Source organism: Crinia signifera, chromosome 7 (assembly GCF_055691185.1).
Source record: "Crinia signifera chromosome 7, ASM5569118v1, whole genome shotgun sequence".
Lineage (NCBI taxonomy): Eukaryota > Metazoa > Chordata > Amphibia > Anura > Myobatrachidae > Crinia > Crinia signifera.
The window spans coordinates 126537725-126564914 of record NC_139223.1 but is presented as its reverse complement, the minus strand read 5'-3'; the positions used below and the strand labels follow the sequence as shown (position 1 = coordinate 126564914).

At 46.1% G+C, this 27190-nt stretch overlaps 1 protein-coding gene across 5 annotated transcripts in view; it reads left to right on the top strand.

Annotated features, from left to right (window-relative positions):
• Window positions 1–26161, top strand: part of PRKAG3 (protein kinase AMP-activated non-catalytic subunit gamma 3) — a 52888-nt gene extending 26727 nt beyond the window's left edge. For 4 of the 5 annotated variants that reach the window (XM_083153742.1, XM_083153741.1, XM_083153740.1 and 1 more), the window contains exons 9-13: window positions 4345–4510; window positions 15885–15922; window positions 17982–18128; window positions 20599–20692; window positions 22101–26161. In XM_083153742.1, the coding sequence (XP_083009868.1) occupies window positions 4345–4510; window positions 15885–15922; window positions 17982–18128; window positions 20599–20692; window positions 22101–22123 (468 nt within the window). In that variant the 3' untranslated portion in view covers window positions 22124–26161. Of the gene's footprint in view, window positions 1–4344; window positions 4511–15884; window positions 15923–17981; window positions 18129–20598; window positions 20775–22100 lie in introns of all 5 variants that reach the window. The other variant, XR_014450805.1, reaches the window with a different exon arrangement.
• The last annotated feature ends 1029 nt before the right edge of the window (window positions 26162–27190 follow it).

Sequence of the window (27190 nt, the reverse complement as noted above, 5' to 3'; positions counted from 1 at the left end):
TGTACAATCTCAGGCACTGAATTTAAATGCCAAGCAATCATTGTCTTGCACATATATATTGCCAGTTACATATCATGTCCCCAGTAGTGCCAGTTACATATCATGTCCCCAGTAGTGCCAGTTACATATCCTGTCCCCAGTAGTGCCAGTTACATATCATGTCCTCAGTAGTGCCAGTTACATATCATGTCCCCAGTAGTGCCAGTTACATATCCTGTCCCCAGTAGTGCCAGTTACATATCATGTCCCAGTAGTGCCAGTTACATATCATGTCCCAGTAGTGCCAGTTACATATCATGTCCCCAGTAGTGCTGTTACATATCATGTCCCCAGTAGTGCCAGTTACATATCCTGTCCCCAGTAGTGCCAGTTACATATCATGTCCCAGTAGTGCCAGTTACATATCATGTCCCCAGTAGTGCCAGTTACATATCCTGTCCCCAGTAGTGCCAGTTATATATCATGTCCTCAGTAGTGCCAGTTACATATCATGTCCCCAGTAGTGCCAGTTACATATCCTGTCCCCAGTAGTGCCAGTTACATATCATGTCCCAGTAGTGCCAGTTACATATCATGTCCCAGTAGTGCCAGTTACATATCATGTCCCCAGTAGTGCTGTTACATATCATGTCCCCAGTAGTGCCAGTTACATATCCTGTCCCCAGTAGTGCCAGTTACATATCATGTCCCAGTAGTGCCAGTTACATATCATGTCCCCAGTAGTGCCAGTTACATATCCTGTCCCCAGTAGTGCCAGTTACATATCATGTCCTCAGTAGTGCCAGTTACATATCATGTCCCCAGTAGTGCTGTTACATATCATGTCCTCAGTAGTGCTGTTACATATCATGTCCTCAGTAGTGCTGTTACATATCATGTCCTCAGTAGTGCTGTTACATATCATGTCCTCAGTAGTGCTGTTACATATCATGTCCTCAGTAGTGCTGTTACATATCATGTCCCCAGTAGTGCCAGTTACATATCATGTCCCCAGTAGTGCTGTTACATATCATGTCCTCAGTAGTGCTGTTACATATCATGTCCTCAGTAGTGCTGTTACATATCATGTCCCCAGTAGTGCCAGTTACATATCATGTCCTCAGTAGTGCTGTTACATATCATGTCCTCAGTAGTGCCAGTTACATATCATTCCCTCAGTAGTGCTGTTACATATCATGTCCTCAGTAGTGCCAGTTACATATCATTCCCTCAGTAGTGCTGTTACATATCATGTCCTCAGTAGTGCTGTTACATATCATGTCCTCAGTAGTGCCAGTTACATATCATTTCTCAGTAGTGCCAGTTACATATCATTCCCTCAGTAGTGCCAGTTACATATTCTGTCCCCAGTAGTGGCAGTTACATATCATGTCCTCAGTAGTGCTGTTACATATCATGTCCTCAGTAGTGCTGTTACATATCATGTCCTCAGTAGTGCCAGTTACATATCATTCCTCAGTAGTTCTGTTACATATCATGTTCCCGGTAGTGCCAGTTACATATCCTGTCCCCAGTAGTGGCAGTTACATACCATGTCCTCAGTAGTGCCAGTTACATATCATTCCCTCAGTAGTGCTAGTTACATATCATGTCCTCAGTAGTGCCAGTTACATATCATTCCCTCAGTAGTGCTGTTACATATCATGTCCTCAGTAGTGCTGTTACATATCATGTCCTCAGTAGTGCTGTTACATATCATGTCCTCAGTAGTGCCAGTTACATATCATGTCCTCAGTAGTGCCAGTTACATATCATTCCCTCAGTAGTGCTGTTACATATCATGTCCTCAGTAGTGCCAGTTACATATCATTCCCTCAGTAGTGCTGTTACATATCATGTCCTCAGTAGTGCTGTTACATATCATGTCCTCAGTAGTGCCAGTTACATATCATTCCTCAGTAGTGCCAGTTACATATCCTGTCCCCAGTAGTGCCAGTTACATATCATGTCCTCAGTAGTGCCAGTTACATATCATGTCCCCAGTAGTGCTGTTACATATCATGTCCTCAGTAGTGCTGTTACATATCATGTCCTCAGTAGTGCTGTTACATATCATGTCCCCAGTAGTGCCAGTTACATATCATGTCCCCAGTAGTGCTGTTACATATCATGTCCTCAGTAGTGCTGTTACATATCATGTCCTCAGTAGTGCTGTTACATATCATGTCCCCAGTAGTGCTGTTACATATCATGTCCTCAGTAGTGCCAGTTACATATCATGTCCTCAGTAGTGCCAGTTACATATCATTCCCTCAGTAGTGCTGTTACATATCATGTCCTCAGTAGTGCCAGTTACATATCATTCCCTCAGTAGTGCTGTTACATATCATGTCCTCAGTAGTGCTGTTACATATCATGTCCTCAGTAGTGGCAGTTACATATCATTCCTCAGTAGTGCCAGTTACATATCCTGTCCCCAGTAGTGCCAGTTACATATCATGTCCTCAGTAGTGCCAGTTACATATCATGTCCCCAGTAGTGCTGTTACATATCATGTCCTCAGTAGTGCTGTTACATATCATGTCCTCAGTAGTGCTGTTACATATCATGTCCCCAGTAGTGCCAGTTACATATCATGTCCCCAGTAGTGCTGTTACATATCATGTCCTCAGTAGTGCTGTTACATATCATGTCCTCAGTAGTGCTGTTACATATCATGTCCCCAGTAGTGCCAGTTACATATCATGTCCTCAGTAGTGCTGTTACATATCATGTCCTCAGTAGTGCCAGTTACATATCATTCCCTCAGTAGTGCTGTTACATATCATGTCCTCAGTAGTGCCAGTTACATATCATTCCCTCAGTAGTGCTGTTACATATCATGTCCTCAGTAGTGCTGTTACATATCATGTCCTCAGTAGTGCCAGTTACATATCATTTCTCAGTAGTGCCAGTTACATATCATTCCCTCAGTAGTGCCAGTTACATATTCTGTCCCCAGTAGTGGCAGTTACATATCATGTCCTCAGTAGTGCTGTTACATATCATGTCCTCAGTAGTGCTGTTACATATCATGTCCTCAGTAGTGCCAGTTACATATCATTCCTCAGTAGTGCTGTTACATATCATGTTCCCAGTAGTGCCAGTTACATATCCTGTCCCCAGTAGTGGCAGTTACATACCATGTCCTCAGTAGTGCCAGTTACATATCATTCCCTCAGTAGTGCTGTTACATATCATGTCCTCAGTAGTGCTGTTACATATCATGTCCTCAGTAGTGCCAGTTACATATCATGTCCTCAGTAGTGCCAGTTACATATCATTCCCTCAGTAGTGCTGTTACATATCATGTCCTCAGTAGTGCCAGTTACATATCATTCCCTCAGTAGTGCTGTTACATATCATGTCCTCAGTAGTGCTGTTACATATCATGTCCTCAGTAGTGACAGTTACATATCATTCCTCAGTAGTGCCAGTTACATATCATTCCTCAGTAGTGCTGTTACATATCATGTCCTCAGTAGTGCTGTTACATATCATTCCTCAGTAGTGCCAGTTACATATCATGTCCTCAGTAGTGCTGTTACATATCATTCCTCAGTAGTGCTGTTACAGATGTCTCCAGTAAGTTTTTAGCAAAAAAATGTTTTGGTTCACTTTCTGGAATGTATCGTTAACGGATATTCAGATACGGGATACTCAACCTGTATAGTATTCCAATGCTTATTACTGCTAGATTACATACTATAATGTGTATAGAAAACCTAATCAGCATCTAAAATGAAAAATAATTCTTGCTATAGAAAACATGTTATTACACCACTAATAGAAGATGTTACATAATTATTTGTGAATGTTTAGTATTTCTGTAACTTAACAATTACCAGGTATGCAATGGAAAATACAGGTCAAATAATTACATCCGGATTTGAAATACTGTAAAAAGCGTGACACTTGGGGGGGGGGGGGGGGGGGGGGGTTGGGGGGGAATGTATTAATGGGAGAGTGACAGAGCAGATAGAGATAAAGTACCAACCAAACAGCTATCTGCCATGTTATGGCCCCCCCTATGCACTGATTCCCTGATCCTTAAAGGAATGCTGATCCGCTATCAGGATTGCGCTGATTGGCGATTCATTGCGGGTCGGGAAAATTGACGATGTTAAAAATGCTCTCCAATCCCGACCATTGTCGGTGATAATTAAACATTTAAAAATGCCCCAAGATTTTGCAGATGTATGGGGGCCATTATAGGTTGTGCTTGAAAAATGACATTTAGGAGCTGATTACTTGGTAGTTTATATGTCTCCACTTTATTACTCTCCAAGGGGTTAGTACATCTCTGCCTATATTTAGTATACTTTAATAGTGTACCTCTTCACTGTTATCCTTACACAACTGCAGGGCGGCTCCATTCCCAGACCACGATTCCTGCAGGGGACCATCCAGGAGCTGGGCATCGGGACCTTCAGGGATGTGGCCATTATACATGATACATCGACTATTTACAGTGCGCTGGAAATCTTTGTAGAGAGAAGAGTGTCAGCTCTTCCTGTAGTCAATGAGTCTGGTGAGTAAGCATTCAAACTACTGACTTCTCATGTCACTGACAGAAACAACTGTACTATGATATTCCCTAGTAAAACTATAATCAGGAAGGTTTCTAGATAGAAACTACAGGGCGAAGCCACCTGACACTGCTGCACTTTACAATATCGGGGATCTCGCTCAAACATGGTCACTGCAGACAGCGTGAAGGGGGCAAATCGGGCTCTCATTACCAGTGTTGGTACGGCTGCTTCCCCTCATTGAACCTATTTAAACCTCCCCCCCAAACGTATTATTATTATTATAATCCTCATCCTCTATTTATATGACGTCACAAAGGATCCAAAGCACCCAATCGCAAAGTACATTAATAACTAGGCAACACAAGAACACAGTGAGTTACAGTTGAAGACATTGGGGTATATTTAATGTTTTTTGGGAGCTGTGACAGCTCACACGGTCAGTATTCAACTGACCCCCCTTGCACATGCCATTTCCACGTCGCTGGGTTTATACACTGAAAAGTTGGGAGTCTGAGAGGCCAGAAGGGAAGTGCCACAATTTATTAATGAGTGAGGGGGGTTTCAAAGTGAGCAAAAACCAGATGAGAGCATGGTCTGAGACTGCAGTAGGCTCTATGGATGAAAGGGAGGAATTGTGTGGAGATAAATATATAATCTATGGCTTTATTCTTATGCTGTGTACACACTTGTACAATCTGCATGAGATCCAGATGAGATAACAATTTAGACTATCTGCATACAATTTAGACTATATAGTCATCTTGCCTATTAGTGTCTCGATACAATTATCAGCAGGAATCAGTGTGGGGACCATACGCACTGCGGTTTCTGAATGATTATAAAATAATGCAAGACCTGACCACCCTGTCTTCGCTGGGCAGGGTATCGCCACCTTTGGCTGGCGATACCCTATAGAAGCCTATGGGCTTCTATTGCCAAAAAAAGATTTAAAAAATGCAGTGCCTTGGTAATAAATAATATATAACTAATTGGATTAACTTTACAGTGAATTTTTACCAAGAAATGGTTTCAATAGTACATTTCAATAAAGGTAAGGGGTACATAAAAACATCTAATACAATTTATCCTGAACATAAAATAAAGTTTTAAAATAAATGGCAGCACAATGGACACTGTCCGTTCCTATATATGCCTGGGGAAATCTGGGGCTAGCTTGGAATGATATAGTTACCATCCGCCTCTTTGGGGATAAAGGTTCCGTGTGTCCTGCAGACCATAAGATGGAACCTCTCCTGCAATTTCAAGGATGGTCTGGTTCTAGGTAGGAGTCTCTTTTATTTGTAATCCCAATGGTAGGCTTGAGGTTGAACTTTTGGTTGAAACCCTATGGTAAGGGTAAAAAGCAGTCCGTCCCTCCAGGCTGGTTCGGAGTGTGTCCAGGTTAAAAAGTTGGTGCTGCCAAGTAAGCTCCGCTGACGCGTTTCGCTAGATTATAGCTTTTTCAAAGGTAGCAAGAGAGGTTCCAGCTTATGGTCTGCAGGACAATCGGAACTCTTATCCCCAAAACGGCGGACGGTCACTATATCATTCCAAGCTAGCCCCAGATTTCCCCAGGCAAATATAGGAACGGACAGTGTCCATTGTGCTGCCATTTATTTTAAAACTTTATTTTATGTTCATCATAAATTGTTTTAATTTTTTTGCTCTTATTTAGGTTTGACTAGACCTATTTTTTTGTAGCAGCCTAAATAAAGCTGAAACAGCTCACTCATTGTGCCCCCTAGCTATCTCTTCCCCCAACTAGGAGACAAAGATATAAAAAAAAAGGGCTTCTATTGCCACCCGCCGCAGACACTGACCCCCCTCACTCTGGCTTACCTTCCTCTGTGAAACTCCTCGTCCCCCTAGCAACAGGTCACAGCCGGAAGTCCTTCCGGCTGCAGGGGGGAGGAAGAGGACAGTCGCTGAGCCGGGGATGTGACGGAGACCCCCGCACACCACATCACAGGTATCGCGGGGGGCCTCCGTCACCACATTGCGATGCTAGTCGCAAATGTATGTACATATGGGCTAGCATTGCTACAGTGGCTCGGTGAGGGGAGGCAATGTATTTTAATATATCCCGCCCATAAATGTGTACAGCGCATGGTATATCATGGTATATCAGGTGTTAATTCTGTGCATTTTGGACCAACTGTAGGGCCCCGGTGTAACACACTAAGCAAATATTAAGCCAATGACTCAATATCTGCCATACCTCCCAAAAGGGGTCGGAGCCACGGGGCGAGTGGATGTGGCAGCTGGTAGATGGGAGTGTGCTCTATTGCTGTGATCCTTTTTGCATCAATTTCAAGGGCATATTCAGCGCTCTAGTAACAACTGGGCAGCCCACAAAGCCCTAACGGCCCGCCCTCCTTCCCTGCACTGAAGAGATGCCATCTCTTCAGCTCCAGCTGTATTATGGTCATAAATAATGCACCATTCAATGGTCATGCCTACAGTGGTATGTGCACAAATGCGAGAAGTGGAGGATAAGCTAGGCCTAGTCCCCAGATCTGGTGTATCTCATAAGCTACAGCATGTTATCAAACTTTTATGCTGCTCGTCGAAGCGGTGGGCAGTGCACAGTGCTTGTATTCAAGGCACTTCACAGCAGGGGGGGTGTGTGACCACGACCCTATCAATCATGCGTCGCTTGGTCCCCATGGTCCCCACGGAGACGGAAACCTTCTCATAGGGAGTGTGGATTTTGGATTCCGCACAAGGTTCTACCCACCTGGGGTTAGAGAGGTCAAGTGAGACCTATTCTCACCTGTGGTGGGGTACAGCCTGGGTAGCCTGTAACCAATTCTCAAAAATGGTGTCTATCACTCTGATGGGGTATGAATTATTCTGGAGTTGTTGGTGCTCCCCTGAGTCCGAATATAAACATAGGCAAAAGAGAAGAAAAAGAGGACTCTTCTTGTGGGGCACTCTTGCATGTGTGCACTTATTCATTTAAAACTTTACTTTTATTTATTTATTGTTTAAGATAAATGGGACAAATAGGCCTATAGTGTTAAAATGAATCCTTCCTGCGCCCCTTGTGCAGTGAGCTTTTGCAATATATGCTATGCACTCTGGGGGTACGTGTGGTATTTGGCTAGGAAGGGTTATTCCCCTCTGGGAATCTTGAATAAACCATGTGTACCCAGTGTGGCCAAAGCTCTATTAACTGGGGGTCGTTGGAGGCAAAAAGTTATGTAGAATCCTATGTCAGGTGATTGAGGGTTGTATACGTGTCTGTAGCAGCAGATTGTGTCCGTTTGATGAAGACACACTTGGCAGATTGCAACAAAGTAATTGTTTTCACAGTTGAGTATAAATATTGCAGATTTCAACAATGTATTACTCTCAATAGCCATTTTTGTGTAATGCTCTGATGCTGCTTTCAGATCGCAAAACTGGCTTTGACCAGGTATTTTAAAATGTTTCTAAAAACGGGTCTGCCAGCTAAAACCCCTTTCACATTGCATGTCTTTAAACGGTATGACAGTGCAGTTTTTGTCCTTAAATGGTATTTTAATGCAGTTTAATGCAGTTTTTGTTCCTTCACAACACTGAACCGGTTTTAACCCATAGAAAACAGTGGACGGTAAAAAAACGGCAAAATAACTGGTAAAAAGTGCGGTCTGACAGGGGCATGAGTTGCATGCCAGATTCTGGCTTATAAATCAATCTAACACCACATCTACTGATCTATGGGCCTTATTTTGGTTCATTCTTTCTGACAAAATCCTTCTTAGATGGACAAAACCATGTGCACTGCAGGGGGGCAGATGTAACATGTGCAGAGAGAATTAGATTTGGGTGAGTAATTTTGTTTCTGTGCAGGGAAAATACTGACTTCTTTATTTTTACACTGCAATATAGATCTCACTTTGAATTAAAACCCCACCCAAATCTAATTCTCTCTGCACATGTTACATCTGCCCCACCTGCAGTGCACATGGTTTTGCCCATCTAAGAAGGATTTTGTCAGAAAGAATGAACCAAAATAAGGCCCTATGTCCGAGAAAAAAAAAGTTGGCATCTGTTTGGTCACAGAAAAATCACAAATCTTGACAGTATGCTTTTGTCACACAGCCAGTAATTATAATGGTCACCACTACAACAATTATTACAGATATTGGTAATGTACTTCTGTTACTTCGCCAATGATAGTAGTACTCTTTATCGTAAATTGGTCACAGACAAATCACAGATGTTAACAATGTGTTCCTGTTGCACAGCCAATAATTACAACACTTTGGTCATAGAAAAATCACAGGAATTAACAATGTACTCCTGTTAGGTAGCCAATAATTATGGTACTCTCTGCTACAAGCCCAAATCACAGGAATTAACAATGTACTCCTATTAGATAGACAATGATTATAGTACTCTGTGCTGCAGGCCAATATCTAGCATGTATTGTATCACAGTATTGCCTGGTTTTAAGGACCAAGTTAGTGCTGAGTCCTGTATTAGAGGAAAGCGGATGGTCACAGTATCTGTCCGTCCAACCCTTCTGTTGATAAACAGCACAAAGGCCCTTTTTCTGATTGAGTCGGATGGCTCCGAATGCGGACGGACGGCCGATGGTTGGTGTTTGCGCATATGCAGAGGTGTATCTGCGCATGTGCGAACGTCTCACACGTCTGAACACGGTGTGAGGTCCATGCAGAAAATGATCTTAAGGAACCATCCGAGCAGGGGGTCCAGAGGTGCGTGAAGGGCTGATTTTGCTCATTACCATATGCGTATGGCTCCCGTTTCATGGGCGTTCCCATGAAAACACTTGGTGTACGTATGGTAATGCGGCCGTGATGCACAGGTGGGGGGCAGACATAGCCGGAAGCCAGCTGCCCGCCCATATCCCTGCTTTTGCACGGAGAAATGCCCAAGTGGTCTGGAGCACTCGGTGCTGCCTGACCACTCGGTCTAGCATTCGATGGTCGGTGACCATCGGAGGATGGGGGAGGTTCCCACAGATGGAGAAGGTGTTCACATGAAAAATACACTTGCGGTTCGTTCGGTCGGCGTCTTACCGCATTCGGACGGTGTTAGCGATACGTACGGAAGGTGGGGCTAAGAACACTCGGTTCCTGTCCGAAAATACTCATACGTCTGATTCAACTAGATTAAGGGCCAAAGAGAGGTCATACAGTAATTCAATTTATCAATCAAATTCCATCAGGGCTCAGAGTTGTGTGCCAAGGCACAGTCTGGGCATGAGTCTAGCGTGATAACATTGTTTATTCAAAATAACCCTTCCTAGCCAAACCACACGTAGCCCCCTAGTGCATAGCATATATTGCAAAAGCTCACTGCACAAGGGGCGCAGGAAGGATTCATTTTAACACTATAGGCCTATTTGTCATATTTATCTTAATCAAATAATAAATAAAAGTTACATTTTAAATTAATAAGTACACACATTCAAGAGTGCCCCACAAAAAGAGTCCTCTTTTTCTTCTCTTTTGCCTAGGAAACCTTCTCATGTCATTTGATATACAGGTATTCCCCATCAACATTCTTATGGGGTCCGATGCTGTGTTCCTGCTTCTCTGGGCATTCTCCGTCAGGCTATCTCTATATGTCTCTGTATTTTAACTGTTGTTAGTCAGTAGTATATTTCCCACCTATGAGGTACCTATGGTAGAGCAACAGCTCTCCACTGGGAGGGCGAGTGCAGTAGTAATTCTTAGGTGACAGAAAGGACCCCCCTTTCTTATCCGAGTCTAGGGGTCTTTCTTTCTCAGGTGGTGGGGACCTGGTACAATCCAGGAGCCACCCTCAAAACACTGCAGTTAATAAAGATTCTTTGGAATCTCAGCCTTCCCCATTTACATTCTGCTTTGCTGTCTGACCCATTCCTTACATACGTAACCCAAACTCCACACAGGGTATCATTATTCATGTACAAAGCAATTCTTCAATCACATCAGTATTATCCTGATTTGATAGATTATTTTACCATGTACATGAATAATACTGATACCGTGTTCCACAAGGCCATGTTTCCTTCTCCATGACGCCATATTCTTTTTTTTAAGCGTGTGCTAAAGGTGTGAAAATTCCCTGTGTTTGTTTGGAGCCTGGGGGCTCACAGATTATTGTTGCACCTATGGCCACCACTCACTATTTCACCACTGGTTGTGAGTCAGTAATGCCAACCACTGCACCAACTATGCCGTGATTAGGTTAAACCTGGGGTAGCCAACCTGGGGTAGCCTAAATATTCCTGAGGATATCTTGAAAAGCAACTTTATCACGCGGATTTGAAAACTGTGGTGGTAATAGTTTAACCCATACTTGCCTCCCTGACCCTCTCCATGAGGGAGAAAATGCTCTGTTACTGGACTTCCCTGGTAATGTATGATTGCCATCACCTGTGGTAAACCACCTTTACCTAGCTCCCCACAGGTGATGGCAATCCTACATTACCAGGGAAGTCCAGGAACAGAGCATTTTCTCCCGCATGGAGAGGGTCAGGTAGGCAAGTATGGGTTACTATTACCACCACAGTTTTCAAATCTGCGCGATAAAGTTACTTTTCAAGATATCCTCAGGAATAATTAGTACCATATGAATATCTGTTGTTATTCAATTAACACAGCTGTGCTCCAGCTAGATGATCTGCTAAACAAGTAGTGGAATTGGTCAAATGATAAAGTGACCTTTTACAATCATATATTCTTATTAATGGAAGGTATTTTGTGCACAACTGGTAAATATGCTTTGTGTCTAAGCACCCTGTACAGCGGGACCAGCGCGATGTCCATTTCTTCCTATCATCAGGCAGCAGCTGGTTATGCACATAAGGCATGGATAAAAATAGCACTGCCATCGCACAGTAACAGACGCAGGGGGTTATTCTGGTTTATTTGCTCGGATGTGAATTTGCATCCTTGCGAGTGAACCAGATCACGCCTTGCGAATGGGGGTACGCCGGCCCACCATTCACAAGGCGCGTACATTCGCACTGGCTGCGAATGGATGTTTTACATAAACATCCATTCGCATGCCACTGGGACCCTCTCACATCTTTCGATGGTTCGCTGACCATCGATAGTTGTGGACGGTGTAAGGTTGCTCTGAGCACTTCTGTATGTGACATTTGTTTAACCCCTTCCCGACATTTGGCGTACATGTACGTCATGGTCGGGAAGTACTTCCCGACATTTGACGTACATGTACGTCATGGCTTCTAACTGTCACTGCGTCTATAGACGCGGTGACAGTTAAGAGATGTCTGCTGTCCCTGACAGCAGACATCCCCCCTCGCCGCCCAGGGGGGGCAGGGGTGCCCCCCCCGGTCGGCGATCGCTGTGATTGGCTGTTCAAATCTGAACAGTCAATCACAGCGTTTCCTGTGTTACCGGCGGCTAAGCCGCTCGGTAACACAGAAAACGGTGGTGATCGGTGCAGCACCGATCACCACCGAGCGGCAGCACCCCCCTCCCACCCGCCGGGCACTCACCCGGCAGCAGCAGCAGCTCCCCCGGCTCCACCGCTACGTCCGGAGCGCACGCTGCGCTCCCCTCCTCCCCCCTCCCCCCCGCAGCAGCAGCAGCAGCAGCAGCAGCATCATGCTGCTGCTGGAAAAGTTAAAAATAAAATAAAATAAAAAATAATGTGCAAATGTGTGTATATATATATATATATATATATACACACACACATATATATATATATATATATATGTGTGTGTATATATATGTATATATATGTATATATATATATATATACACACATATATATATATATATGTGTGTGTGTGTGTGTGTGTGCGTATACCGCACCGATCACCAACGATCGCCAGCCCCCCCCCCCTCCCACCCGGCAGCCCCCCTCCCTCCCACCCACCCGGCTGCCGCAGCGCCAGCACCCCTCCCACCCCCCCGCCAGCCGCAGCGCCAGCCCCCCTCCCAAAGCTGGTGACCAAAATGGGGTCACTTGTGGGGGGGTTCCACTGTATTGGTGCTTCGGGGGTCTTGCTAATGCGACATAGCACCCGCCATTCATTCCACCACCAAAAATCACTCCTTCCCTTCTGAGTCCTGCCATGCACCCAACTGGTATTTTTTGGTCACATGTGAGGCATTGCCGTACCCGGGAGAAATTGGGGCACAGATTTTGGGGTGCTTTGTCTCCTTCATTCCTTGTGAAAATTAAAAATTTTGAGCCAGAACTGCATTTTTGTGTAAAAAATTTAATTTTTTACACAAAAATGCAGATCTGGCTCAAAATTTTTCATTTTCACAAGGAATGAAGGAGACAAAGCACCCCAAAATCTGTGCCCCAATTTCTCCCGGGTACGGCAATGCCTCACATGTGACCAAAAAATACCAGTTGGGTGCATGGCAGGACTCAGAAGGGAAGGAGTGATTTTTGGATTTTGCAGCACAGATTCTGGTTGAATGACCCCCGAAACACCCATACAGTGGAACCCCCCCACAAGTGACCCCATTTTGCAAACTACACCCCTCAGGGAATTCATCTAGGGGTATAGAGTACATTTCAAACCCCCCGGGGTTTCACCAATTTTGATACAACTGAGCTGTGAAAATGAAAAATTATTTTTTTTCATTTTCACTGCCCAGTTGTACCACAATTGGTGAAACCCCTGGGGGTTTGAAATGTACACTATACCCCTAGATGAATTCCCTGAGGGGTGTAGTTTGCAAAATGGGGTCACTTGTGGGGGGGTTCCTAACTTTTAGCATCTTATGGTGCCTAGAAACCTACATGGTGCCTAAAAAATAATCTCATAAAAAGGAGGCTCCAAAATCAAGTAGGTGCTCCTTCTATTATGAAGCCGGTGGTTTGGTCACCGTGCACACTAGGGCCACATATAGGATATTTATGAAAACCAAAGAATTGGGGGAATCAATTTTTAGTCACATTTCTCTAGTAAAATCTACTGTGTTCCTTAGAAAAATGTATTAAAATTGAAAATCCGAAAAAAAAATGAAATTTTGAAATTTCACCTACACTTTGTTTTAATTCCTGTGAAACACCTAAAGGGTTAACAAACTTCCAAAATGCTGTTTTGAATACTGTGAGGGGTGCAGTTTTTGAAATGGCATCATTTATGGGGGTGTCTCACATACAAGTCCCTCAAAGTCACATCAGAACTGAACTGGTCCCTAAAAAAATCAGTGTTTGAAATTTTCTTGAAAATTTGAGAATTTGCTAGTCATATTTGAAGCCTCCTAGTGTCCAAAAAAATGAAAAGGAGGTTGAAATAATAATTGCAACATAAAGTAGACATATGGTCTTTGTTAGTTATTAACTATTTTGAGTGGTATGATTATTTGTCTCACAAGCAGAAAATGTGACATTTTGCATATTGCTAAATTTTCCATTTTTTCACGATATTTTGGTATTTTTCACAAAAAAACACAGACTGTATCGACCCAAATTTACCACTAACTTGAAGTACAATGTGTCACGAGAAAACAATCTCAAAATCACTGGGATAAGTAAAAGCAAAAAAAAGTTATCCCCACTTAAGTGAGACATGTCAGATTTGAAAAAAAGGGCTCTGTCATGAAGGCACAAACTGGCTCTGTCATGAAGGGGTTAAAGGTTTGTAAACCCTTCTGAATTTTCTATTTTTCTGCTGAAATTTGGCCTTAAACTGCCTCGGATCCACACAAGTTTTTACAGTGTTTGTTGTCTGTGTCGACACATGTTGACATGGTCACCATATAATTGTACCACATCCCCTCTGTATGCTTGCCATGCTTCGGGCATGTTGCCTCACTGCGTTCGACACACTATAATATTCTCACTCTATGCCCACTTGTATAGTAAAGTATGAACCAAGGAGGTATAAACCCAAAAAAACATGAGAAAGTTGTTGAACTTTTGAGTGTCGTCCATGTCCATGTAGACCTTACTCTTGTGTTGACCTTCTGTCATTGTAGACCTAATGCTGTGTACACACGGGGGCGATAGGGGCTGAAATCGCTGGGAATATGGTCGCTGAGCGACCATATTGCCAATGATTGGAGTGTGATTGGAGTGTGCACCAGCGATAAATCGTTTTCAGCCCCTGAATGGTCGCTGGTCGGAGGAACATGCTCCTCCGACCAGCGACATCCCCTGCCTCTTCACCCAGCAGTGTTTACATTTTCATCTGCGACCATCTCTGGTCGCAGATGAAAACGGGACACTGAGCAATATGATTGCTGAGCAATATACCTGTGAAGGTATCCGCATCCCCTCGCGGGGCTCGCTACGCTCGCCACGCTTCGGGCTCGGTGTCTCGCTGCGCTCACCACACTAATCTATTCTCAACTACACGCCGACGTGGATAGTGGGGGTATGAAAAGGTCAGAGGACGCATACCGCTGCGCTCGCCACGCTTTGGGTTGACGTTGATCGTGGGGTGTCGTTAACTATTTTTGGGGGGCCATTTCACTGGTCAGGGAGGTTTTTTGGAGTCTCTGGCCCATTTAACATTGTTCCCTATGGTGAATTGGTTAAATTGAGGCATTTTACATTGTTCCCTATGGGAAATCGCGGGCATCGCGTCGGTTGCATCGCATGTGATTTTTTAGCCCGCATGCGATGCGACCAACGCAATTTTTTTACCTGCGATGCCCCAGATCAAGATCGTTGTGGCCGTGCTAGGAAACAAGTACTCTTTTAAAATGTGTCAATGAGTAATGAGTGCACCTGTGCACCTGCTGGGTGACCTGGAAAATATGAGCTGTCGGGGTCCTGAGGACCGGGTTTGAGAACCCCTGGTATAGAGCATGGAGGTTTGTATTTATATAGCTTTGGGACAATCCGGGAATGATCATGGGGTTAGGTCAACAGGATCATTACATCGGCATACGGTCAGTAGTTCGACAAGAGGAAGGTTGACAGCCAAAAGGTCAACATGGGGTCTTTTCACTGTTTTTTGAGCCGACGTGCCGACAGGCGGTATTTCATGCCCTACCAACCTTTAGGGTGTAGTTGGATGGTAGGGCTTTTCAAACCCACACTATCCACGTCGGCGTGGAGTCGATTCAATATACTCTGGCGAGTGCCGCGAGCCACCGAGCCCGAAGCGTGGCGAGCCCCGCGAGGGGACGCGTATACTTGTGAAGGTATGCGCGTCCGCTCGCCACGCTTCGGGCTCGGTGGCTCGCTGTGCTCGCCACGCTATATTGAATCGACTCCACGCCGACGTGGATAGTGGGGGTATTTTTCCGACCCGATCAATACAGTCAAAATCGCGGGCGCCGTGCTAGGAAATAAGTACCGTTTAACATTACTCTATTAAGGCAATTACAATGCTGATATTTGTATTTGTCACAGCATTCAATATCTCTATAATGCAGGGAAGATTTATCAGATCTTTCTGATGTATTTCACATCTTATTTTTACAGGTCAGGTTGTAGGACTGTACTCTCGCTTCGATGTTATAGTGAGTATTTTCGGTAATACACTTTTTGTGATACATGGGATCAGAGCAGCGTCGCCTAAACTGCATACTGTACTACATGCCAGACCATATGTTTACTTCTCTGCACCTGTCTAATGCTCCAGGGGGAGATCAGGTCATAGCTAAAAATGTAATAGTCTACTAGTTGCAGGCTGTATGGGACTTTGGGGGTTATTCTGGTCCGTTCGCGTGGGGACCGGTGTTTGGTGAATGCGCATGCGCAGCCGGGTGTGTGCGGCCACGGCGCACAAACTGTTCACTGGGTGCACGCATCCAAAACTGTGGGCGGGGGGTGGTGGCAGATAGTCGTGCCCATGGAAACGCCCAGCATTTCATGGGTGTTTCCATTGGCGGGCGGTGGGGTGAGGCACAGCCTTTCCTGTCATACTAACGTATACGCTGGAGTTTTGAGTTTATAAAGTATTTCAAAAATACAAAAAAATATTTAAAAAATCTTATTTTCATTATTCTAATCATTTTTATAGTTGAAACTCTGGAGTAAAAAGTCTATGGCAGGTGAGGCAGTGCCTCCCCTGGTTACCTTTTCTGCACATCTCTTATTAAAACTCAGCGAATCTCCAGCAGTGTATACTGCTGCACATGTGTATAATGCCAGCATGTACCCCATGGCTCAAAAATTGGGTGCAAATCTGGCTCTGGTACTTGCCAGGGACACCTCAGCCATTTACCCCACCGCACGTCCGTTCCCATAAATATGATGGACATTCTCATGGAAATCGGCCCGTGACATGGCTGCCGAGGGGGGGGGGGGGGGGGGGCAGCTGACATCAACGGATGTCAGCTGCCTGCCCACTTCCTGCCGGATGTCGACGCAGATCTAAGGTTACCTGAGTGCGTGTGCCTTCCAAATTATTCAATGGTCGGTGACCATTGAACGATGTGGGTGTTCCCCCACAGTCTGCGAATGGAAGTTTATGTTGAACATCCAAAATTGCATGTTCTCTGCAAAGCGCACATGTAATAGTGTGCGATTTGCAGTACAATTTGCATGTTTTGCCATGAGCAAAACATTGTACTTCAAAATTCACATCCAAATGTTTTCATCCAATCAGGTGGTGTCATCCTGGTTGGTTGAGAGGAGTCCCAGTGACGATTTCCCTCAGTGTCAGGGAAGACCTGCATGTGAGCAAGGAAGCCAATCCTGGGGCATTTTTTCAACCCCGGAATTCGGGATTGGAAATTGCTCAATCCTGGGATTCCCGAGACCTCTGGATTGGCTTCCCTAATAAAAAAAACACCCCGGCTACACTGCATATTTACCTGCAAGCAGGAGTGGCCAGGAGCTGTGCTGGCTGTGAGGCTGGCGGAGAGTCTGGGAGCCGGGCTGGGGAGAGTTGCTGAGGCGCGTCTGGTGGGCGGCTAAAGCAGGTCTGGGGAGCGACGCAGTGAGGCTGTGTGCAGGCGGAGAGACTGTTCATCCTGCGCAGCGTGACCTCTGACCATCACGCTGCGCAGACCCGCATGCTGGGCATCCGGACTAGCCGTGCAGCATCTGAGCAAGTGCTCAGACCCTGCCCAGCATTAGACCCACGAAATCCCGAGATTGGAAACTCCAATCCTAGGATTGAAATCCCAGCGTTTTTGGAGCCAAATCTCAATTGGCCACCCTACATGCAAGTCCAGGGTTCGCGTAGATCATTTTTTTAACCCACTGGACAAGAGGACCAGCTTGTGGAGGAGTGTGCAGCAAGGTGAGTATGCATGCTTGCATGTGTGACTGTGTGTATGCATGAATGTTATTATAGTTGTACTGTTAAGTGTATATTTATTTAACATTGGTCATGCTGTGGGACTACAAGCCCGTTAATGTCCCGCATGCTGGGACTTGTGGTTCTCCAAGTCCCTGCATGCGGAGGAAGCTTGCTGGGACTTGTCGTTCCACAGCCCAGTTCAATGTTATTTTTTAATTCTATTTTTTTTTTTTTACACCAAAAATGTCAGCCCGGCAGTTCTATTGGAGAAAGGGAGCTATATAAAAACATATTATTATTATTGATACATACCTATTTTCTTATACCAGCATTTGGCAGCCCAGAAGATTTATAATAACCTGGATATAACAGTGGGTGAGGCACTGCGCCGCCGCCGCCTGTGTCTGGAAGGTGTTCTGATGTGTTACCCACATGAAACATTGGAAGCTGTGATTGACCGTATAGTAAGAGAGCAGGTAATGATTGTATAGGCTTGTGCAGGTGTGCATGTACAGGCAGTGGTGCAAGTAGAAATTTTATCTTAGTGGTCCTGCCATAGGTGCGTGGGAAAATGGGTGTGGTCATGTGCCATGAGGGGCGTGGTCACATGACACTTTCACATGTGGCATAATGTGAAAGTAGATCCCTGTGCATCACCCCGGCGATTAAGAACCAGCAGACTAGTTATTAATCAGTCAGGGCCATTGTTCTTATCGGAGAATACTGGCCCTGACAGATCGCTCAGCACACAGTGCTGACACATCTCTGTGTGCTGTGCGTTCTAGCACTGTTCAGAACACTCAGCGTGTTGCCCCATGTGGGGTGCATTACACTTGTAAGGAGACCCGCTCTCACCGCATAACAGCATCACACCCCGGGGGATGTCAAGATGTCACTCATGTACCCGTGAACTGCATCCCTGGGAAAGCAGCAGTAATTTGTATGGTACACTATTGGCATTTGATTGCGATCTGCTAACGGTAACACCCTCCCCCCCAGTGTCCCCATTGATCCTCAAGGAGCACACTAGCACTCCATATGAGCTGACAGACCGCAGGTGGAGCTCTTATACCCACCCTAACCCAGTGTGGCCCATAACACCTCCCTTACCCACTATAACCATATAACCCAGTGTGGCTTTTACTAACCCTCCCTCTCCCGATGCCGCTCAGTGACACCCACGGGCTCCTTATCCCCAGGACATGACTCACCAGCCTTCAGCAATGCAGCAAGCCACAGAAGCGTCCCATCCAGCGGGACAGCCAGCAGAAGGAGGCAGGCAAGTCCGAATGTACAGACTGTGTATGTCCACACAGTCTGTAAATCTGACATCCCTATTGAATTCCTGCCAATCATGAGGGAGACCGCACCTGGGTGGGCAGGCTGTGGTGGGGATCACAATCTGGGGCAGCTGCCCGGGCTCCTCCAGAGGCTGGGGCCCAGGACAGCTGTACCCACAGCACCCCCTGTTGGCAGCCCTGTGTGGCCATGCCCCTTCCCTATTAAATGACGCCACTAAATTTTTGGAGTGCGCTTTCGGCTCACACTGGGGCAGATGTATTAAGCCTGGTGAAGAGATAAACTGCAGATAAAGTCGAGATAAAGTGGAAGTAGCTAACGCACCAGCCAATCAGCTGTGTTTAAAATATGACAGATGGGAATTGATTGGCTGGTGCGTTATCTCCTTCTACTTTAGGTCAACTTTATCTCCAGTTTATCTCTTCGCCAGGCTTAATACATCTGCCCCAGTGTCCCTGTTTTGAATATGGGGGCACCAATTGCCCTTCTGGCACTGGGCACCAAAATGTCTAATTATGTCGCTAGAGTCAGGGATGGGATTGTACATCGCTAAAACACTCGTGGAGCAGTCATTGGTTGGTAACAGTGCTCCTGTGGGATATGCTAGCTCCTGGAGGGAGCTGTAGGTCCACTGTCCTTGTAGACCCTGCTCTGGTTACCATCAGTGCTTGTCACGGCTGGATGGCTCCTCTCACAACCTACTGGTGTGGTGCTCACGATGATAGCCATCAGGACAGTAATTGAGCATATGTCTTTAGGTGCAGTGCGGGGTGAGAGTGTTGTGCCTGCTTGAGTCTCCAAAGCAGCAGCACTCCTCAGACCGATTGTAAAGGTGTCAGTCTTTTAATCAGAGAGGTGCGCAGTGACCAGCCCCTCTAGCACCCACCCTAGTTGTGGCCCTGTTATATACATCATCCTACTGTTCCAAACCCTGATGGGTTGGTATTAGGGTGGCCAATCCCGGGATCGGGATCGGCGGGATCCCGGGATTTGGCCTAAAAAACGCCGGGATTTGAATCCCGGGATTGGATCTTCCAATCCCGGGATTATATGCGCATGCGCATATCTAATGCCGGGCAGCGTCTGAGCGAGTGCTCAGACGCTACCCAGGAGTTCCTGATCCCCAGACTGCAGTCTGGAGCTGGTATGGGCAGTCCGACCTGTGCAGCGTGACCTCTGACCATCACGCTGCGCAGGTCGGATTGCCCATACCTGCTCCAGAATCATCTCTGACCTGGACAGCGTCGGCCGCCCGCTCTGCTGCCCGCCCGCTGGACCGGACCTGGCAGCGTCGGCCACCCGCTGGACCGGACCTGGCAGCATCAGCCGTCGGCTCTGCTGCTGCTGCTACCGCCGCCTCCCGCTCCTGTCTGCCCTGCTCCCGGCCGCTGGTGTAAGTAAATGAATGTGCGGGGCGGCTGGAGCGGGGGGGGGGGGGGGGGGGACGGGGGGGACTGGGCTTCTTATTTTATTGTTTTTTGGCCTAAACTGATTTAGAGATGCCAAATCCCGGGATTGAGCATTTTTCAATCCCGATTTCCGGGATTGAAAAAATGCCCCGGGATTGGCATCCCTAGTTGGTATGGTTTCTGTGTCAATTATATTTAGCTATCTATTTTACTGTCATGTTCCTCCATCACTTGACAGGTTCATCGCCTGGTCCTGGTGGACGCAGATCATCGCCCCAGTGGGATTGTTTCTCTATCTGACATCCTTCAAGCCCTGGTTTTAACCCCTGCAGGTATTGATGCCCTTAATTCCTAACCCTGGGAAGGCTCTTTTCTACCTTCACCCTGCACCTCCTTCTCCTCTCTAAGGCACAGGTACGCTCCCTACATCGCTTGGCAGGAGCAAACGTCAGTGTGAGAGATTGTCTGCACAGCTCAACTCTGCACTTTGCACCTTGGAAGCGCCGAGCTCTGCACTTCTGCCCCACTTGAGGTTTTGTGTACTGCCTGAGATTTTGCTTATCTCTCTGCTGCTGCTGCCTGAGATGCCCTGGGCCTTGCTTCTCTGTCCTCCACACATGCCATCTTTTTATCCTACTGAGATGTCTATATTAAACAACATTATTTACAAATGGACATTGGACCATATGTGTGAAATTGCATGTTAGTTATGACAGACGCTAAGGAGGCAAACAAAATATTTTTGTGCAGTGTTTTGAGCGTAGTTTTTTATCTTTTGTTAGCATAGGTTTAAATGTATCGGGGTTATAAATAATTGACAATTCATGGATTTCTTTCTCTGCAGTACACGCATGATTCACTATTGATACATTGGGCCTTATTCTGGTCGATGCGTACTTTCCCGAACTCTTTCGGATGGCGTTTTTTAGCCGTCTGCGCATGCGTGGGCAACGCTATGCGCATATGCCACGCAAGGTCTCCGTACTTGTTCTCACTAATACCTTACAGAAATGTGCACCGCATTCACTCGGGAGATATGGGCGTATTATGGGCGTCATTCGGAACTACACAGGGGCATAGTTTCAAAGTGGGCTAAACTGGGCGTAAACATGAGCGTACACGAGGGAGTGCACTAATTCTGGTACGCGTACATTCGGACAGCACACCGACTGTACAAGAACAAAAAGGCAGGAAACATGCGGTCTTCATAAGCAAGTATTGCTTTGCGGACACCACTCGGTCATGCGCTAGGCATTCGGAACGCCCAATCAGTACGGGCGCACCTGAACCAATGTCAGCTGAACACAATACAATCCACTCCTTTGCTCATTTCTCATTAATTACACTCTTGTCATTGCTTCAATTGGAACCATTGCAGCTTAAATGGACCATTACAAAACACACAAATATATGCTGAAAGGCAGGTTCCCGTCCGTTCTGACGCGGTAAGACCGTGCAGAATATGTGTGTGTACACCGCACACGCATGGTTTGGATGTCATCCGTAAACACGCCCTGTTCTTAAAGTGTGAGTCTGTCCGAATGCGGAGGACCGGTGGGCGTTTCTTTGTACGATGTCCGCACAGCGTGGCGTGCGGACCGCTCCGAAAGAATTCGGCAATTTACGCACTTACCAGAATAACCTCCATTATGTGATCTACCTGTCCATGATCTACCTGTTATCTGTGCTTTGTGGGTTTAAACATTGCTTACAATGCCTTTTTTCTGTTTTTTTTTTCAGGAATAGATCGCAATTCTTTGTGATAGAAGCTCAGGGTGCACGCGAAGCCAGCTGCAGCTCCCAGGACTACTTTTTTAGGACATTTTGTGGGCAAAGGCCAGAACTGCGTCATCACAGTAGAGATTAAGGGATTGGAGGCTGTAGCGTTCTATAACGCATAAATAGTCCTGTCAGCCATCATTTGGTACATTCCGGCCACATGAGAAGCCACCAATCCATCTTCGCAAAATTGGAATATGGAAAGTCTCTGAGGCTCCAGCCTGTGACAGAAATAATTATCTGGCTATTCATTTTGATCATCAGAACGTGCAGGACATTTCCTGATTCAGGAACCTTCATTTGGATGGAGAAATAATATGATATTTTCTGACTCAAGTGTGTTTGTTTCCTGATAGAAGCTCTGGAGGGGAGCCCGCGCCTCTGACCTCATGACTCATTATTGTGTTGTGTCCACAGATATATGCTGTTTACAGTGTGCCCAACCATTGCATATATCTCATTTTCATTTTCTTAAGTTTGTCACAGCAATTTTGCAGGAAACATATTCTGTACATCCTATTCGCTAAGTGTAGATCCAAAACTAATTCAGTTTTGCATAGTTCTGTATTGAATTCCATTGTTGCCAAATTTCTTAGTAAATCTGCTGCTGAGTGAACAAATGTAAACTTGCCACACATAATATATGCAGCTATATGTAGTCTAAGTCAGGGAGTAGGCAACGTGTGACACTCGAGCTGCAGAACTACACATCCTAAGTTTACCCTGTCACAGGTTTAGCATACACTAGCAGGAGATCTGTGTCAGGGCATACTGGTATGTTTAGTTCCACAGCAGCTGGCGTTCTACACAATGCGTAACCTTGGTCTCCGTTATGGGCAATGGGATGCGGTCATTTGGTCTACAGCATGATGGTCGACATGGAAAATGTCGACATGGGTCTAGGGCAACATTAGAAAAGGTCGACATGGTTCTAGGTCGAAAGGTCATTAGTTCGACATGTCATTAGTTTGACATTAGCTAGGTCGACAGTCAAAAGGTCAACATGGGGTTTTTCACTGTTTTTTTAAGCCAACATGCGCAGACAGGAGGTATTTCATGCCCTACTATATACTAGGGTGTGGTGGCAGAATAAAATAGTGTGTCTAGCGCAGCGAGACACCGTGCCCGACACATTGCGAGCACAGCGAGCAAAGCGATGCACTTTAAACTGTGTCCATGTCAACTGTGTTGACATTCAGGTCGAAAAACAGTGAAAAACCAGATGTCGACCTTTTGACTGTCGACCTAAACATTTTCGAACTAACGACCTCTCGAACTAATGACCTTTCGACCTAGAACCATGTTAACCTTTTCCCATGTCGACCTAGACCAATGTCGACCTTTCCCATATCGACCTAATGGTGTCGACCTTATGACTGTCGACCATCATGCTGTAGACCAAATGATCCCAACCCATGGGCAATCTGGTATGCAGCAAGGGTCACCATCATAAAAGATGCACCTTACTCTTAAACAAGAATAAACCATCCCAATCCCAAGTTCCCTCACATATCTCTCAGAAGCTGTATATGCCACTCAGCCCTGTCTGCTTTCCCACAAATTCTCCTACATTGCCTCAGATACACATAACCCATAAAGGCCCTGCATGCTACTCATACTATGTGACCTTAAACCTTCAGCTTGACACAAAATACCCCCACACCTAAAATTCCCCATATGCTCTCAGATCTTATATATAGCCAACCTCCCCTTATAAATGCTCCATTCACATCGTGTGTCACCTCTCACTGGTTGTACCAGTGGCCACTCACTATTTATCTAATAACATTTGTTCTTCAGAGAAAGTCCGAGCGAGGAGATAAAGCTGTAAAAAAATTGGGTTGCTGGTAAAGTCTGGCTGAGCTGCTTAAGAACTGGTATTGTTGAGGTAGGTGCCGGAGGCAGTGTACGGCAGTCGGGATCCCAACGGTCAGAATCTGGACATCACAATCATGTTGCTCACAATGCCAATGGATGCCCAAGGTAAGTATTTGGGTTAGGTTAGGCACTAGGCGGTGGGTTAGGCTATGCGGTAAGGGCTAGTAAGTGACTACAAATAAGGGTGGTTATGGTTAGGCTGTGGAAGGGGTAGGCTAGGAGTAAGGTTAGTGTTAAGATACCTACCATGATCCATCTGGAAATGTGTCGAAATCCCGACCATCTGTGTTTTCATACCAACCCGGTTAAGTGAACTTCGGTGTACTAGATTAGCCACTGTAATTGGAGGTGAGTATTTAAAAAATAATGCTATTTATAGGGCCCATCCCTTGATATTATGTGCAGTTGGCAACTATGGAATTCAGTTTTCCTTCTGTTGAGGTTTCTTTGTAAGAGGTGGTAGAAATGCATTGTTTATTAGGTATAATAGCATTGTTTTTTCACATTTTAATCTTTTAGGGCGGGATGTATTAAAATACATCGCCACCCGTCGCCGGCTGTCCGCCGCGATGCCAGCGCATATGTACTATCATATGCGGCTGGCATCGCGATGCGGTGACGGAGCCAAACCCCCGCGATACCTGTACTCTGGTGTGCGGGGGGTCTCCGTCACCTCCCTGCCGCCTGGCTCTCTCCTCATGCCGGGGACAGCTAAGCAGGCTGTCCCCGGCGCCTCCTCCTCCCCCCAGCAGCCGGAAGGATGTCCGGCTGCTTCACTAGGGGGAGGAGGGGTTTACCTTCCAGGGTCCAGGAGGACCCTTCAGGAAGGTAAGCCAGAGGGGGGGTCGGCGAGGTGGCGGGTTTGCGTCGGCGGGCGGCAAAAAGAAGCCCATAGGGGTTTTACCGCATTTTCAGTTTGATACATCTCGCCCTTAATCTTCACCTTCTATATTGAGCAAATTGGAAAGGGTCAGGGTTAACTTATTTTCATTTGCACCTGGCTTCCAATTCAGCATGCAACATGTCTACTTCATTTCAACACCACATTTGTTCTGCAGTAATATTATCCTCTCATTGGCCCTTATTCTGATCGGTGCGGCCCGATCAGAATATGCGGCCACGACCGTGCAGGCGAATCCCCGCCTTCCATACGGATCGCCACCTGCCGTCCGTACGCGGATATGTGGCGATCCGCATGAAATTGGACGGGGATACGCCTCCTCCATGGTGGGAGCAGCCCCTGCATTCGATGGTCGCCGAACATCGAATGCAGGGCCGCACGCTCCACCAGGTCCCGCAACACAAGACCACACGGACACTTGTCCGTGTGAAATCTTGTATGGGGGCGGGCAGCTGACATCCGGCGATGTCAGATGCCCGCCCCGTACCCACGCGTCACGGCCTCATTACCATGCATACGCCCCGCGTTTGCATGGGAACGCCCATGAAACGCGGGGCGTATGCATAGGGTAATGAGGCTAAGTAGCCCCTCACGCCCCACTACGCCCCCTGTGCGGCGTATAGAGAATCCTTGCGGCGAAATCGCCTGCACATGCGCAGAGTGACCTCTGCACATGCGCAGAAGATAAACATCGGCGGCCCGTACGCAAGCGGGAATATCCGCATCGATCAGAATAAGGGCCATTATGCAGAGGGTTATTTCAGTATAACTTTATTGCCATATCATTATGGAGTATCCAGCAAGTAACTGAAACCTGACATAGATTTGGCTGTTCACTAAAGTGGCACTAGAAGGTTTAGCAACAACTGCTTCTGTTCTTTCCACCAACCCCTCCTGTTCTTCAGCTGGGAAAATAATTGTGAACTGTTAAGGAAACAGGGGGAATGCCATGGAGCACCACCTCCTACCAAATTGCTGCTTAGGGGAACATTATCCGAAAAAAGAGAATTGAATACCCAAGTGGACAACTTTATTAAACGTGTGCAAAGTATGTGAAGTAGTTATGCAGTAGTTGTGCATTAAAAACATGTCATGAAATAAGCTCAGTGATGAGAGGGGCACTAGCTCTGGGACTTTGGAATCAATGTGAATGACTTTTGCTGGGTCTGCACTAACTTTCCCTCCGCAGGCTTTATTCTGACTCGTTAAAAAAAATAAAACCACTATGCATTTTTCAGAAAGACATTGCTGTCATCTTAGTTTCCTGCTCATCGTCTTTAACCATTTAATGCAAAATATTTAGAATTTTTTTCAATTTATCTCTCTAAACTATATATAGCCCCATACACATATAGCGATCCCTGTCGGTGGCGGGCACCAGACAGGGTGATGGCATTGGAAAATGCATACACACTTGCCAATGCCAGCAGGGGATCAGGTGACGGACAGCGGGGGAGTGGGGGCCGTGTTGCAGCTGCAGCATGGCCCTTGTAAAAGAGGGTCACCCTTGTCTGTACATGCAGGACAAGGGAGGATGTTGTTAACAATGTGCGGGAGCGCGCATATTTAATGACAATGGGGGTTATTCCGATTCACTCGGAAAGGCACAATCACTCTAATGGACAAAACCATGTGCACTGCAGGTGGGGCTGATGTAACATGTGCAAAGAGAGTTAGATTTGGGTTGGGGGTGTACTTCAAACTGATATCTATAATATTGCAGAGTAAAAAAAAAGCATCCAGTATTTACCCTGCACAGAAACAATAAAACACCCAAATCTAACTCTCTCTGCACATGTTACATCATCCCCACCTGCAGTGCATATGGTTTTGTCCATTAGCGAGTGATTGTGCCTTTCCGAGTGAATCAGAATAACCCCCAATGAGTGTACACACTCGAAGATATAGTAAAAGAAAGCCTGTTCTGAGCAATACATTTGACTGTATCCTCTAGTGCTGGGGTAGCCAACCCTAGTCCTCAAGAGCTACCAACAGTGCATGTTTTGCAGGTCTCCTCACAGAATCACAAGTGAGCTAATTAGCTCCATGCGATTAAACATTGTATAAGCAACCTAATGGGTGCTTACAATGTTAAATGCACCCCCACGCCACCCCCCCCCCACTATAAACGTGAACCCGAAGCGTGGCGAGCGCAGCGAGCCCACGAGGGGCGGTGGTACGCGTCCTCCGACCTTTTCATACCCCCACTATCCACGTCGGCACGGAGTTGAGAATAGAAAGTGTGGCGAGAGCAGCAAGCCACCGAGCCCGA